We start from the raw sequence: 12,874 nt of genomic DNA, 5'->3' as shown, positions 1-12,874 counted from the left end.
TCCTCAGATCATAGAAGGGTCACATCACATAAGACAATATAATTTTTTGTTGCAAATTCGCACTTCTTACAAACTAAATTAAGATACTGTTGTACCTTCGTCGATACATCTCTAGTCCTGCACTAAGTATCGGTTATTCACTTACACCATCGATCAAAGGCGGCATAAATCTTTTTATGTGTTTTTATGGGGCTAATAACAGGGCGGGGTGACGACCATAAAGACCATTTGACACGCGCCACGCCCCCGCGCTTACAAGCGTACGAATTCCGCTGTTAAATAGGTCAAGCGCATCTCTTACGGCCATTAGGAGAACATAAACTTGAAATAGGTTTGTAAGTTCCACTCATGGGCAAAAAATATCTTAAAGGGAAGAGTGAAAAGCCATTTACTGGGCAGGGCATCCTAGAATCCATTTCATTTAACATCAGATGAGATTGCGGTCAAAACCCTATCTTGTTTTGTTAAAAAAATCCAATTATTACGGTGAGGATCTGGTTACACAGGAGTTGTAGCAGTGTGAATTCCCGTATTTATTTACAACAGCTTAGCAATAAGTACCTAATACAAGACAAAAATATCTGTCATTAATATCAATCAACATAGGTTTCAATACATTAGGAATGACAAAGATCAAATAAAAATTGGCTGTCATAATTATTTCAGGTGCAAGACTGGACGCATTGAAATAATGACTAACATGAAAGTGATACATTTGCTTGTTTCGCATTTACATTGTGCTCAGGATAGGAAAAAATCTCACGTCGTAAGCTACGTATGACTATGGGAGAGAAACAAGACAAGGTCAATTTTACAAGTCCATGTAACTTAGATAAGCAACGACACATGACAAGCTAGTATGTGCTTGTGAGTTAACATGTCACAGGTGTGAATCAGCTCAACCTTCATCAGTAATCGCTAACCGAGCGTGCGTGAACCAACAACAGTAGAAAAACTGTGCAATCGCCGTTAAAAATCCTTTTTTTATTGCCGCCGCTAGTATCGCAGTTAAAATAGAGTTTTTAGCGGCATTTATGGGCGATAGAGATAGCCCGGGTGTGGGTTTTGAAATAATATTAGGGCATTTAGTTTTGGTTGGGTGTTTTTAAAGCGAATTTCAATTCGCTTGCAAATCTGTAGCAGTCATATGGAGATTGGGTCAATTTGGAATTTGAATGGAACAAAAATACGTCTCTATTAGTCGTACCTGGTCTGATACCATAGTGGTATAGTGAGTAGTTTGGAACATAATAATATGGGATGTTGATATGAATCCTTATATAGGTACAGTTTATCTTTAAAATAAATTTCCAATTTATCATAGGCGTGAATGCTCGATTTAGAGTTTTTTGAGCATTGTTTTAAAATACAAATTAAGCGATGTAATTCCTAATTTTGAGACTAAAAAAATAAAATAAAATCCTCATTTGCATTTTGGGGTTAATAACACTTAATAAATAAATATTTTTCACTTATTTCCGTGCTATTTACTTATTTTGCATAGTTTTACATGTATATCATCGCGATGGTACGAGTATATTCTGTCTAGCCTCGTAGCGCCCACGCGCCTTTTTATAACCCAAAATAAACATGGCGACTACAGCCCAGACCTTTTTCGAGTAACTTTCAATAACCGCTCATGCGCCTTTCAGAAGGACATATTAATAAATTCTGTCTAGATTTTTGAAATTTCGCGGGATAAAGAAATAATTGAACTCGATTTCTGAACGAAATATTAGGGAACAGTTTCCGGTATGCTACCATTGGCTGTCACAATTGACATATGGCATTTTTGGAAAAATTGTCGGCAGTATGGACGGCTCACGAAAACGTGGTAAGTAAATCGCATTTTTTTATGGTAATCCGTGACTGTCGAGTATGTTTTTATGCAAAAAGTTGCTAATGAATAAGTATTTCTTACATAGAGATAATTAGTTTGCATTTTTAGAGCTGAATTTCTGCGAAATTCTGGTTTGAAATAATATGTACTTTGTGAAGTCCGTCGGGTCGAATCTAGTACTAAAAATATATTTGTGTTTAGTTCGTGGCTTTGTGTTATGTTGGTTTATGAAATACCTATTACTAATATATAAAAATGCAACTTATCTTTCACTAATAATTTAATACTCTTTAGTCTTTACACTACTAACTTTTTGTGTCTAGTCGGTGTAGGTGTTAGCCAGAGGTTCAGGATTGCATTGAGCACCTTTATGCATGGTGATTTATTTACAGGTTTGCGGGATGATGAAATCCAAGCCCTTATGGACGATGGGACCCTAGAAAATTCCGAGTTCGAAGATGAGGGAGAAGCGGATACAGATTTTGCAAGAAAACACGGTGACAACGCAGTCAATAGTTCGTCGTCAGACTCCAGTGTAGACGACGAAACTCCTCTTTCCGAATTTAGGAGTACAAGGAACGGACCACGCACTCGCGGAGGGATATCTAGTCGCCTTGGTCGTGTACGTACTCGTGGAGGATCAACTCGAGGTATGACACTCAATACACCGCGGGCTTACGGAGGGAGAGCTAGGGGCACTGGTCATGTTCGTTCTCGTGGAAGAGCATCTCAAAGTAGGGGACGTGTAAATATCCAGCAAGCCGAGTGTGATGTCAGGGACAACCCTGAAATACCAGAATGGGCTGAAGATGATTTCTTTCCAACTAATATACCGTTTACTCAGCCTGCTTACCTATATTTTGAGCCTGAAAACTTCGCTGATAATTATGATTATTTTCGACAGTATGTAGATGATGATTTAATTCAAACCATTGTTGCCAAATCTAATCAGACGCATTTAAAAAAATTCGGGACAAATCTGCATCTCATCGAATCTGAGCTTTACGTCTATCTGGGCATCACCATGATCATGGCTAGTTTAAACTATCCCAGGATTAGGATGTACTGGGAAACCAAATATCGAGTGCCGATGATAGCAGACAGTATGCCCAGAAACAGATTTTTGCAATTAAGAAATTCGCTTAAGTTTGTTTATGACGATGATGTTAGCCGAGAGGATCGTGCTAAAGACAAACTATGGAAAATTCGCCCTTTGCTTGATAAAGTTGTGAATGGATGCCGCAAGCAAGTGAAACAGAAATGTTTATCTATAGATGAGATGATCGTACCCTTCACAGGGCAGTGCGGCATCAAGCAGTACGTACCGGGCAAGCCTAATCCAACAGGCTTGAAAGCGTTTGTACTCGCAAACCCTAATGGGATCGTTTGTAATTTTAAAATTTATCAGGGACAAACGACATATCCTAATTATGACGATACTGATTTTGGTCTTGGTATGAAAGCTGTGCTCGATTTGGCCGAAAACCTGGCTCCTGGTCATATACTTTATTTTGACCGGTACTTTACTACCGTAAAGCTTACAGAAGAACTTTTGTCGAAGAATCTGTTGTGCGCTGGCACAATTATGAAAAACAGGATTCCGTTAGATGCAAGAAATAAGCTGAAGGAAGACAGACAAATGAAAACGGAAGGAAGAGGAACAACGCAGGTATTGGTCAATAGAAAACGTGATTTGGCTTTGACAAAATGGTATGACAACAAAGGAGTAACCTTGTTGTCAACGATTCACGCAGCCGAACCCATGGACACGTGCAGAAGATGGTGCAAGGCTCAAAAAACCTACGTGGAAGTGCAAAGACCTACTGTCGTCAAAGCTTACAATACTAACATGGGCGGGGTAGATCTGGCAGACAGATTATTATCCGTCTGTCCCAATCGTTATAGAACGGTTAAATGGACACAGCGCGTTTTTAATCATATGATTGATCTCGCTCTATCAAATTCTTGGCTGGTCTACAAATCGCACAGAGTGGCCCAAAGAGTCCCTACCAGACAAATACTTCAACTGCGTGATTTCAAATTGGATGTCGGCGAAAGTTTGATCGAAGCATTTACAGTTACGGATATAGACACAGATGGACACTCCGAAGATGAAGATCAAGAACAGACAAGAGGTAGAGGACGTCCAACGTTAATCCAAATCCCGTCTGAAAGAATGAGACGAAGCGGTGCCAAGCACCTACCGGAAATGGCAGATGCTCAAAAACGATGCAGACGATGCCATAAGATGAAGACTAATGTCATGTGCACTGAGTGCAATTTGAACTTATGCTTTACAAGAAACAGAAATTGTTTCAAGGATTTTCACACCTCTACAAACTGATTGCAAGATTGCAATGATGATTAGAATGTAAGGAAAAGTGCTGATACTTAGTTAAGAGTTAAATTTGTACTGGTATTTTATATTAAGAAAGAAATTGTGATAATAAGATTTTTGATTTTTAAAAGAGTATAGAGAAGATTTTGTTATTTTATAATAATTTAATTAGTAAAACCAAAGCCTTGTAATAGGAGACTGATTAAAGAAAAACTGTAATAGAAATAAATAATTTAATTGAAAAACTCTTCTACAAACTGATTGCAAGATTGCAATGATGATTAGAATGTAAGGAAAAGTGCTGATACTTAGATAAGAGTTAAATTAGTACTGGTATAATAATTTTGATTAAGAAGAAGAAAGAGAGAAGAAAAAGAATTTTGATTTTTAAAATAATAAGTTTAAAGAAGATTTTTTTTATAAGAATTTAATGAGTCAAACCAAAGCCTTGTAATAGGAGACTTAAAAACTGTAATAGAAGTAAGTAATTTAATTGAAAAGAACTGACATAAAAATATTAATCTTAAACAGATATTTTATTTTACAACACCTAATAATTCCTTTTAATCTAGTAATTGTGGCCCGATGGCCTTTTAAAAGAACAAAAGGTAGACAACTAATTGAATTTAAAAACACATTCTAATATAATCATAATTATACCCTGAAAGTTTCACTTCAAACTGGTAACTCTAACACATACGAATTTCAACTCAAAATCTTGGGCTGTTATGACTAGAACTATATGTCCTATAAGAAGGACGGTCGGGTTGTAGTTAAAGATGATCCAAAAAATCCGTGGGCGCTACGAGGCTAGTGTAAATAATTTTAACAGTGTCTTGATATTTTAGGTTTAAAGAACATTTATTTCTCATTAAAAACATTACAGTCACTTACATGAGAAATTAACAAATTTTATGTAGGTAGATATTAATTTTATGCATGTAAAACTATGCAAAATAAGTAAACAGCACAGAAATAAGTGGAAAATATTTATTTACTAAAGTGTTATTAACCCCAAAATGCTAATGAGGATTTTTTGTTATGATATCTGTTAGTGCTAAACATTTAACAATGCCTGAACTCTCTAAAAATATTGCATGTTTTTTTGTGCTTTTATAAAAAGTTCATAGAGTGTTTGTTTATTTTAGCAGAAATATGTTATAAGTGGTATCCGTTATGAAGTACAGTAAGCCTTTTAGCTTTCATCCCACACTCGTACAGGGGAATTTTAATTGCTTTTAACACTTCAGTTTCTTGGGAATAATTACAGTATGTTTCCAATTATGCGGTACACGTAACTCTTTAACGTTCAGGTACAAAATGATAACTGATTTCCCTCAAAAACATTAAAAACTTAATTAAAAACACCTGTTTAATAATAATTAACTGTAATACGGTTATTAAGTTAAGTGGCTTCTGTCTTATGTAAAAATAAAAGTAAGATTGGAATTCAGCTAATGATCGCTACTTCTGTCAGACATTCATCTTCTGTAATGGGATGGAAAGAGACAAAACATAGAGTAGCATAAAGCGGGTTTAAAAGATTATAATCGTTTTTATGAATAAAGGAATCTTTATTATTCCAGTGTTATAAGACAGTTTTATAGTCACGTGACACATAAAATGTCATTGAACTCGGAAGACTGAGGATTTGAAAAAATTGCTAAGATTATCTACTTGGGGTACAAATTATCAAATCAGTATCTTTGTAGTTACCAAATTAAACTCATATTTAGAGTTTTGAACTTCATAAACTTCGTTTCATCTTCCAAAATAGCTTAAAAACTGAATTTCCAAATACACACTCAAGTAAAAAAAACAGATTTCACACACACCATAGACACATTGTCCACCTATCAGCCTACACGACAAACAAATCAATACAACTCAACAAATTTCACACTTTCCTACGCTCACCACGTTTTTTGCTTCGAAAAAAATCTCATTACACTAACAATGAGAGCTATATAAATGTAAACAGCCATTCGTGGCCGCCATTGTTTACGCAGATAATGTGGGAAGAAAGGGTCATTCTTTGTTGTACGGAACGGGATAAATGGACGCAATTTGATTTACGTCAGACAATGGAATCTGTCAAATTAAATGTCATTTTGAGAACGGTCCGTCATATTTTTGGCACCGCCAGTGGACAGGTTAAGATATTTTTTGAGATAATCTTTTTTTATGTAATGGACAGTAATTTAGAGGGATCTAAATTGGACTTAATGACTTTTTGTTTTAAAAAATTCCATACAAAAAACAGTATCGCATCAAATCGTGCGATTGACCGTATCGCGTTTAACGAAAAAACTTAACCCCAAAACAACGAAAATTCAATTAAAAAGCCCATGTTTTCGGAAACGGGTCTTAATCGCCCCGCCCGCATGCGCGGCGATAATAACCCTGCAACTGCCGGGTCGTTTGGACCCGCGCCGGCAATTGGCACTGGAGGGTTAACATTTACTTGTTGATATATTGGCGAGATGCGTGCGTTGGAGACATTAAAAACAATGGGATATTGATTCCGTGTTAAACATGGTTTTTAGAGACAATTTCGGGGGTAATGTTGAATAACATGAGAGTTACACAAAATTATCTGATTTCAAGGTTTAATTAACCTAGAGGGTGGATAGATGCTTGTTTGTTACTCCTACATCCAAAAACTAATGAATAATAAAACAATGTTAGGTCATTCTTAATCATCATTGATCAGGAAATCTCATAGGTCTTTTGCTTTATCGTAATCTACGCAGACAAAGTCTCGGTCAAAAGCTAGTAAATTATACTCATACAACTCAAACTCCTTTTAGTTTTGCAAGTAAAACCCACTTGCAAAAAATGAGTTAAAAAGCACTTTTACACGTCCTAGTATTAACCCTACCACTGCTTCGGGACAATAAATGGGCCCGTGCTGAGAAGAAGCAGCGCAAGAACCAGTCACTATTGTCAGCCTCTTTTTCAAGGGTTTACAGTCTGCTTCTGAATGTATGTGTCTACTTCACGATATCGACATAACTTATGATTCAATACAAAAACCGGTCGTTTGATTCGCAAATCATTAAACCAATGACCGTGAGATACATTTTGGAGAAACAATGACCTTTATCGCGGCATTGGATAAGGCCTATGATAATCAATTTGCTTCCTTAATAATTACTTCGCGCTATAAAAAGCTTTAGACTCAATAAAAAAATATTGCGGATATTAAAAATGGTGGACGATGTTTTTAAGACTTATTTATAACTTAATCAAGCGAAGTGCTGCTAATTTGATTGGCTTTTTAGACGGAAGATTAATTATGTAAATGACATTAAAGCAAGCAAAAACGTATCACCACATTCATTAAAAAAAAACTAATAACTTCTAAGTTTTAAAAGAAACCAACTGGTAGCCAAATTATTCACAAAACGGATAAGTACATGCATTGTCGAATAAGATAAACACGCATTAAAGTTAAACAGCCTTCAAGCGACCAATCAGCTGATTGCCGGTGACGTCAAACTGAAAAACTCACCTAACACAAACTCTAACGCTGCGCAAACGCAAATCCATTGACACATCTCCCAACTTACGCATATAACCTATTTCCATTCACTTTCACTGGCACTGCACAAAAAAAAGAAAAATTCACTTCGCGCGCTTTTTTGACAGCTGTCACGCACTCGCGTATAGATTCGGAATTCGATTTTTTGAGTGTCGGACAACCGCGTTGCGGCGGCCAACTACGTTGACTGAGTAATGCTTGACGGTTGTGCGTCTCGCTCTAGCATTGCGTAATGTGAACTAACGGGGCATGGAGTAGAGTGGCCACAGAGGTTGTCACAAGCTGAAGAGGGATTGAAGGGCCAGTTTCCTTTTGAGGAACCGGAGTCGTGATGGGACTTTTTATTGTTGCCAGTATGATGATTCGGGCCGACAAAACCGTTTTATTTTCTTGGCGTTTTACGATAACTGCTGAACGTTAACTATTAACTAACTGCATCCTTTTTTGTGGCGGATTCCATTGAAACTGTTTCCTAAATCATTAGCAGGTTTCTTTCGTCATGTATGAATATCAATTTACTGATTTACTTTCTGGTTGGTTGCTCATTCAGTTTCAGGCACTTTGAAAGTCAAATTCACACTCATACTCGCGAGAATTACAAAATTAAAGTGTTACACATTATTTTTCAACCGACTTCAAAAAAAGGAGGAGGTTCTCAATTCGACCCGTATGTTTTTTTTTTTTTTTTTTTCTATGTTTGTTACGCGATAACTCCGCCAATTATGAACCGATTTGAACAAATCTTTTGCAGCGTATAGGTAATACCTCAAGGGTGGTCCCATTTAAATTTAATAATAAAAAAAACAACCCCCAAGGGTGGAAAATTGGGGATGAACTTTTTTATACGCAATATCTCCGCCGATTATAAACCAACTAGAATAAAACCGACTCCAAAAAACCTACACTAAAAAGTAGAATAATAATTACTAATTACCTACTTATTTATTAGGACGAATTATTAATATTTATGTAGGTATACCATGATTGATACTTTTGGAGTCGGTGCAGGCAAACTTTACATGTTTCATAATCTTGGCACCGACTCCAGAAGTATCAATCATGGTATACCTACATAAATATTAATAATTCGTCCTAATAAATAAGTAGGTAATTAGTAATTATTATTCTACTTTTTAGTGTAGGTTTTTTGGAGTCGGTTTTATTTTTTTTTATAAAATTTATTATATGCAAAAAACGTTTTCTAAGCAATGTTCTTCGCGTCTGATACACTTTTATTGCGTGATTCGGAATTTCAGAAGAACTTAATGAATTCTCTATTCACCCACTTATGTTTTACTTCATACAAAAACATTACATGCTACCTATATTACTTTTATCTCAAGCGTTGCATTATTTTTTTCGGGAATAACGGCATACTACTCTCGTAAGATCTCTCTCGTAGTTAGTCATCAAGGTAACCCGATCGAAACTATAGGTATATCAGAGCACAGTATAGCATGGCTTTCGTTCCTGTACAAAGTAAATAAAAATTGCTACTAAGTCCATCAATGAGGCTGGAGAAAAAGTGGCAGCCAAAACATGTTTGTCCAACTTGCATCAAAAACCAATCTGTGGTCCAAACCTGGTCACCACCACCCACGGAGTTCCACTTTCCTCAAAGTGCGGCGCCCTTTGTGCGTACATATACCCACGTGTGTAGCTATGACCATATGACCAATAATGGCACAGGTTTGTAAGCAACCTGACGTTTTACGGTCGGAAATTGAATGCAGTGATTTAGGAACGAAAGGTTTTGTGACACTTCTTTGGGCGCCTACAGGTGATCCGATTTTCTTGGCACACTTTGGTGAAACTGTATTTTTATGGTGACCATTAATTGGAAAGTGAAAATAATCTGGACATAAATTTTGCAGTTAGAGATGCTTATAAAAATTTAGTTTGTCTTGCAACAGTTAATTTAGCTTTTTAACCTACTGCAAAGAAGAGAAGATTTTCTCTCGAGTTGTAGTTATGTATTTTACTAGATTTCCCTCATACCATACAAGAAAAAATAAGATACCTAGGGTTGTGGTGGAAAAAAATAGGGTTTGACAATAACAGCAATAAACATTTCACAGTTTTTAATGTTTCAGATATTTTTAAAACATTTTAATTGCATAGCATTATCTAACGTTAATAAGCCAGTGAGAGCATTGTCAACATTGGTGGAATATCTTAATACAGAATACCCGTTATTAATGATTTAGCCTGGAGACGAGCTTTGTGTGCATTCGAACATTAAATCACAGATCAAATAGAAAAGCCAGGTGAATTGTCACAGCTTAAAGTGCATCGTCCAAGAAATGTTCTCAGCGACCATAATGATTCCCATCCCAGCTACGAACGACTCGTGAAAACTAACTCTACAGCTCTGATACACATTTGATACTCCAATTTCCGACCCCGCCGGGTTAGAATCGCGATTCGAATCGCTCTGGAAAGTAGATATTTGATCGCTTCATTCCCTAAACCTTAGTTAGATTTTATTTATAAATTGAGCCGAGAAATACAAGTATTTATTCTCTGTGGCTGAGGTTCATAACTCATGGAGGTACCATCGATGCTGAAATTTTAAAAATCTACTAATACTGGACATAAACATTTCTAAGTAGGTAATAACCAAAATTAAATGTAAACGCTCTATTTACTGAACTCTACCATGAACTCTACCAGTACTTTGCAGTAACCACTTGCATTGGATAGGTCTTAACGCGACATTTATGACTGAGTTACATTAAGTATGTACTCACGGCTCGACCGTGGTCACAAGCAGACTGGTAACTCACTCATAAATGTCGCGTTAAGACCCGTGTCTTTCTATTTTATTTAGTTGAAATGGAACGAGAAACTTTAAAATCTTACGTTTTGTACCTGGCTGACCACCCCTGGCTGTAATAATAGGCCGGGCCCACACTGGAGCGTAGGTGTTCGATACGCACGGACGAGTGAATAATTACAATACATATGGTAATGTATACGGGCTATCCAGTTAATGACGACGCGTCTGTAGTTAATTAAAGGTCAAAAACAAAGATCTAATCTGGATACAGTTTTGGATATTGAGATGGGTTGTTTGATGATAATTTGTTCCCGTATTGTTTATGGTCTATGGATTGGCTTGTTATAGTATCATCCCTTTCTATCAAACTGGGAACAATTATCAATATTTTCAACAACTGTAATTAATTGTTCGGTATAATTATAGCGTTTGTAATCTACTGGCACTACATAATTAAGTAATGACGTTCGTAAATTTTCGTAATTTTAAGCCCCATCGAAAATGACGGCTGTATAAAAACGTCTTGTATAAATCTATGGATGGAGGCAGTTCTAAAACTAAAGATAAGATACTAAAATAGAAAGAAACTTAACGTGACATATATATGTTACAGGAAATGTTTGAATTCTAGGAATTGTATACTATTCCTAGGAAATGTATACAATTCCGAAGCTATTTAGGAAATGTATAAAATATTGCTTCAGAGATTTTTTAATACGCACATATCCTAGGAAATGTATACTTTTCCTAGGAATTTTATAGAATTCCAATATTGTATTAGGAAATTTATAAAACTAAGCGGCACAAGCGCGGTCGCGTGATCGGGTGCCCCTCGGTACGCATAAAATTTAATTTAGCCAAACCACATTGGCCGATAGGTACTTTTAACTCACAATAATTATTATTGTTTAGCCTGACAGTTGTTTTCGCACTATTATACTTTGGCTGAAAAAAATATTTGCCTAAAATTTATTACGCTGAAGCATCAAGCATATTACGCTGAAGTATTGGAAATCCCTAATTTTAACATCTCTTTTATTAAACTGTTATTGGCATGAAGGTTTTAGTACTCCTGTAGCTGGATAACAAAGTCTCGGTTAGGTTAGGTTAGACTTGCGACCTTACACATATACAGCTGCCGCGGCGCGGTAGCGCTATTTAAGTTTCGGAGAACAAAAAGTGGCGTAATAAAAATAATTTTGTGTAAAAAAAAATATCTTAATTACATTTCCGATTTCTGTTTAGGAAATGTGTAATTTTCCTAGGAAATGTGTCTTATATAATTTACATCACACATTTCCGGGTGATTTTAGGACTTATACACAATTCCTAGGAATTGTATACAATGACGGATTTCATACATTTCCTGTAACATATACATGAGCTGACATGTAATATTTAAATGGAATACGAAAGTTTGAAATCTTATAAAGACATGATTTTAGTTTACTTTAGAACTTGTAAATTTGTTGCCTCTAACAAAAAAGGTTCATTCGTTAGGTCTTGAAAACAACACATAAGATACAAGCACACAGATTTGCTTCCGCAATGAAAATTTAAGTGTACAGCCGACAGAATACATCAGAATATAAATGTTTGTTGTCAAATCGCCCCTATTGGAACGACATAAGATGCACAGTCTAGCTTGATTTGCCGTCTCTACATTATATGCCTACGTAACCATAGAGCAGGCACCGCGAATATTATGTCAAAGCGCGTCAGCCTTGACTCCAAAGGTCACGGTGACGGCATCGCCCTGACAAGGCTCTACGTGATTGACTTGCCTTCCAGTAGAATGTTTGTTTAGTGTACTCGATTAATGTTTAGAAGGATTTAAGATAGCCGTATGTAATGTAGAGATCTTAAACATTATTAAGAGTAGTGGCAAAAACTCATAAATATCACAAAATAAGCCATTTACTAACTAGACCCTTGCAGGACCTACAAAGCTAAAAAGCTAAAGCTTTATGACGTCATTTGCCATAGTCCAAGACTGAAAATAATAACTTTTTTTAAAATCGAACTGCCTAAAGCGGGGATCTAACCCACGACCTATCGTTTGCCGGGCTTCTTCCATCTGAGCTATTTAGATACTGGCTGAACCCGAAGTCGCAAGTATATTTTAGTAGCTATTGTCAATTTCAATAATGTATTTAGAAATTGAATAGTAACCAAAGAAAACTTACATAAAACTTATTCTCCGTTTACTACTGCGATAAACTGTGAAAATTACCTGAAACAAGACAAAATATTCATTAATAAATGTTATGAAACTAATTTCATTCAAATTCGCGCTCACTATTCGTCTCCTTGTGTATTTCATTATTTTCTTGGTGTGTGTGGTATAGGGTAAGTCCAGGATAGATGCCCCAC

At 36.1% G+C, this 12,874-nt stretch overlaps 1 protein-coding gene across 1 annotated transcript; it reads left to right on the top strand.

Moving 5' to 3' along the window:
• Window positions 1-1,812: 1,812 nt before the first annotated feature.
• Window positions 1,813-3,975, top strand: LOC114360994 (piggyBac transposable element-derived protein 3-like; the record flags this gene model as incomplete). Its single annotated transcript, XM_028315895.1, has 3 exons — window positions 1,813-1,834; window positions 2,233-2,462; window positions 2,745-3,975. Coding segments are annotated over exons 1-3 (1,483 nt in total), but the record flags the coding sequence as incomplete, so codon positions are not given.
• Between the last annotated feature and the right edge of the window lie 8,899 nt (window positions 3,976-12,874).

The sequence above is a fragment of the Ostrinia furnacalis genome, unplaced genomic scaffold, assembly GCF_004193835.3.
Source record: "Ostrinia furnacalis isolate ACB-3 unplaced genomic scaffold, ASM419383v2 OfSCF0336, whole genome shotgun sequence".
NCBI classification, from domain to species: Eukaryota; Metazoa; Arthropoda; class Insecta; order Lepidoptera; family Crambidae; genus Ostrinia; species Ostrinia furnacalis.
The sequence above is the reverse complement of the archived record's forward strand: the minus strand, read 5'-3'. Positions and strand labels throughout refer to the sequence as shown.